The sequence below is a fragment of the Cynoglossus semilaevis genome, chromosome 9, assembly GCF_000523025.1.
Source record: "Cynoglossus semilaevis isolate Cse_v1.0 chromosome 9, Cse_v1.0, whole genome shotgun sequence".
Taxonomy (NCBI): domain Eukaryota; kingdom Metazoa; phylum Chordata; class Actinopteri; order Pleuronectiformes; family Cynoglossidae; genus Cynoglossus; species Cynoglossus semilaevis.
In genome coordinates, this window is record NC_024315.1 from 13,926,203 (window position 1) to 13,930,426 (window position 4,224).

Here is a 4,224-nt window from a genome sequence, read left to right on the forward strand (position 1 = left end):
GTTTATATCACCATTTCTCATCAAGTTCATTCCAGTCAAATAGAGACATTCACCAAGTGGCTTTAACTTGTCGCAGACAGCACCGTGGTCACTTTACACTGCTTCAGCTTCTGTCTGTAAATGAACCTGAGTGACTACCTGAGTATTTCATTTCACCTGGTCCCCAGCCCTTTTCCTCCCTTTTGTCCCGTAAACAATGAATGCTGTTGATTTTTATCTGGGCCTGTGTGGCACCTGTGTGTGCGGAGAGGAGAGAGCGTAACCAGGACATTCCTCCAGATCAAGAAAGGCTCCGTGCCTCATTATCACACTAGAGACCAAGTTGGAATTCACTTCACTGCACACTAACCTCCGTTTCCTCCTGCAGTTTCAGCCTCATCGTGCGTCCAGTGTTTCCATCCTCTCACATCAGACATACTGTATTAATGTCATGTAGATGGGTTTAAATATCTGTGGGTGGATTTAAAAGTCTGTGTGTGCATACTTCTCCCCGTATTTTTTGTCAAATAAACAAATGGGCAGAGGAAGCCGCAGCCCAGGCCTACGGTGGTTCCTCTCCACCAGCTGCCACTTGGACCAACCACTGTGGAGACCATTGTACAACAGCAGTGCCACTAAAACAACAGAACGCCTACAGAGAAACACTAGAGCGCTGCCTGTTGAATGACTTGGGGCATTGTACGTGTTGTGAGGCCTTTGTTGGTGGAAGTAGAACAGTCTTGAAAAGCTCAGCTGTGGAATGCTATTGAACCTGGTTCAAAGCTGTAGATGGCCTTTTTGAGGAGCAGGCTCCTTTTCCAGCAAATAGTCTTCTGTAAGCCAACAGAGCAAAAGTGATGGTCTGAAGAACTGTCTGGTGTTACGCCCCTGGAAATAGTGGAGAAATAATGACAGAAGTGATATGTGTTTCCTCAGCCAAAACTCTACTGGAATGATTTGATCATCCATCCATCTTCTACTGCTTTTTCCTTATTAGGGTGGTAGGAGGCGCTGGAGCGCGCAAACTCAAATACAGAAAGATCAACCGGGATTAGAACTGGGATTTTACCAACACTATCCACCCAGTGGTCGGGAATGATTTATTAAAAATACAAAATTATATTTTGTGGTATCCTCTCAAATAGATTACAACAGAACTGGACAAACTATGACCCGCTGGGCTTTCTAATCCGGGCTCTACCACTGGTACAGGGTATGGTAAAGACTAGTGTCAATCCTTCTGTTTTATGCATTACAACAAATTAACTGTAATTTCTGTTGGTGCCACTAAATGGCAGCAAATACCAAATTATCTTTAGGTTTATTCTTATACATTTAATTTAAATGGTTTCGCCAACCAGTCTATGTCCAACCAATACTGAACTTAACTGGACTGAAGAATATACAGCAGATCCCTCTGGGTGTGTGGGTGCAGACAGAAGCAATGGATGTAGCTAAATGGAAGGTACTACACTAAAGTAAAAGTTAATTTAGCCACAGATTAGTTCTTCTACCATTAGTGGCCAACAAAAAAAAATTTTTTTTTTTTTTAAACACTAATGGTAGGACTGCACACAGTGTATATATATACACATTGTATATATATATGTGTATATAAGTGCGTGTGTATATATATATATATATACACACATATATATATATACGTTTATATATGCATATACATATATATTTTGATGTCCACGTCCATATTACCATGAATCCAGCGTATGGTAGCATATTATAAATGTAAGATGGAGTTGTTTAGTGTTCAATACCATACCCTTGCTGTTGGTATCTCTATCTGAAGTGTGTATCACATATTAATCATCACACTTTTGTGCACAAACAAATATCTGTTTCACTCTGTCTGACTGTGTGTTGTGTATTTTTCCTGTGTGCAGATCCTGATCGAGTTTTGCGCAGGAGGGGCTGTGGATGCTGTCATGCTTGGTGAGTCAGCATTTCCTCCTGTAGCATCAGAGAGGAAACAGTTCAGAATGTACCGCTGAGCACAGAGCTGTACACAAGGGCTCCAAACACCCGGGCTTCAGGAGACAATGTCTGTAGTGTCGTTTTTTTCTTTCTTTGAAGCTGAATCAGGATCATAAATGAACAGTTGTGTGGTTATGTAATGAATATAGTGAAAGCCAGCTGCTTGTCTGCAGACTGGAAACTGTTCAGGCTCTGCAGATGAAAGAAATTAATTTTCAAACTCGGAGGAAATGAAAGTAGTACTGTAGTGTGGCTGTTGCAAGCAGGGAATCCTGGCTTTCGTACCTGTGGCACCTCCCTTGTGGCAGCCTGTGAGTTGCAACCACACACTTGATGGAGCCTCCTGTGGCAACCTGTGTTGGGCGCAAAGACTCGCACTCTAAATTACCCCATCATGGGACAAATAACGGACTCAATTCTTATTCATTATTATTTAGCTGTATATCAACAATACATTTCCCATGTTGTACCATCACAAATCACAGCAGCATAAACATTGTACCACCCAGAGCCTGGCTCGACCAATAAGGGGTAAAAACAGGTAACATGTATTTCCTGGGCTCATATGATGAATAGTAAATAACATCAGATTCAAAATAAGTTCCTGAAGAATAGGGATGTTAAGATACATCATGTTTTGTATGATGTTAAAATTACAAATGTAATTTTATCCTGGACATCCACAAGAATATAACTTAATATAATAATATAAAAAAAAAAACTCTTGTCTTTGTCACAGAACTGGAGAGACCTCTCACAGAGCCTCAGATCAGGGTGGTCTGTAAACAGACCCTGCAGGCCCTCGTCTACCTGCATGACAATAAAATCATCCACAGAGACCTGAAGGCCGGAAACATCCTCCTCACTCTGGGTGGTGACGTCAAGCTGGGTGAGTCTAAAACACGTACAGCTTGCGTGTGTGACAGTAATGTGTGTGCATTTTGTTGATAAGTGAAATTGCCATTTTTAGTGTGAGTGAATTTGCATCAAATTGTGCAGTTTACAGGCAATATGTCATTAGTGGCACTTGCAAAAATAGAATAGAATTCACCTTGAAAGCCCTTAAAAAGTGCTTGAATTTGACTGTGGTGTACAGACCCTACCTATAGAACTGGGAAAACAACACTGCTGTTTTTGAACTCTGGCAACATTTTTCCCTCTTTATGCAAGAAGCTTATGGGTTCACATGATCCTTCTTGTGCTAAATGGTATTCAAAAAGGAAATAAGAGAGACTGTGTGTAGGCTGTGTGTGAGTCCTGGTCCTTAATCTTCCTACTGAAGATTTATAGAAGCTGTAGCATATGCTACTGTGGGCGGCAGCTGCTAGCAAGTTTTAGGCAACGTTAAACATTTATAATCTGCCCTCCTTTTCAAGAATATGAAGTAAATACAGATAATCAGACAATATATAAAATAACTTTATTATTATTATTTTTATTATTATAATTCTATTACAGTCACTTTTAAATTCATAAATAAAATGAATAAGTAAAAAGCCTCCAAAGGGCCGAGGATGACTTGCAACTACTGTATTTACTGTTGTTGAGAATGATCTTCTGTTTCTTCGCCTTTATTTTGAATTCTGTGTGTGTATATATATATATTTTTTTTTTTTGGTGGTTGACATGGTGATTTAATAACTACACTGCAGCACATTTTTAAAACTATGTTTTTGGCATGTGGACGTAGTCACATTCTTTTTCAGACTGTGTCGTGTTGAAATGGGACTGATGTGAACTGGTTGGAGTTATTGTTGGTACATGGAAAAGTTTGGTCAGCCACCACTCCATCCACACGGACACAAAACACACATACAGACCTTCTCTCAGACAGTGTGCTCTGTGTCATACTCTCCCTTTTACGCCCATTCTGTGTTATTTGCTATTATTGGAAAATGTGGCTGATTTTTTTTTTTTTTTCTTTTTCTGAATCACATGTCTTTCAGCTGACTTTGGTGTGTCTGCCAAAAACAGCAAAACATTGCAGAGGAGAGACTCTTTCATAGGAACGCCTTACTGGTGGGTTAGAAATAAAGTGTGACATTTCATGGTCACTTGAATCATTTTATTTTGCAGATTCCTTATTTTATTTCCAACAGTTAGGCTTTTGTTGGCTTCTGTCAAATAATGTACCCTATTTCAGGATGGCTCCTGAGGTGGTGATGTGTGAGACATCCAAAGACCGTCCGTACGACTACAAGGCTGACATCTGGTCCCTAGGTGTCACTCTCATCGAGATGGCACAGATTGAGC

At 40.2% G+C, this 4,224-nt stretch overlaps 1 protein-coding gene across 1 annotated transcript in view; it reads left to right on the forward strand.

Moving 5' to 3' along the window:
* The window catches only part of slkb (STE20-like kinase b), a 14,639-nt gene that overhangs the window by 3,689 nt on the left and 6,726 nt on the right, over positions 1-4,224 (forward strand). Inside the window, 5 exon segments of the mRNA XM_008317361.3 lie at positions 1,881-1,929; positions 2,711-2,860; positions 3,918-3,990; positions 4,115-4,221; position 4,224. The exon segment at position 4,224 is cut by the window's right edge and continues 81 nt beyond it. Coding sequence (XP_008315583.1) covers positions 1,881-1,929; positions 2,711-2,860; positions 3,918-3,990; positions 4,115-4,221; position 4,224 — 380 coding nt within the window.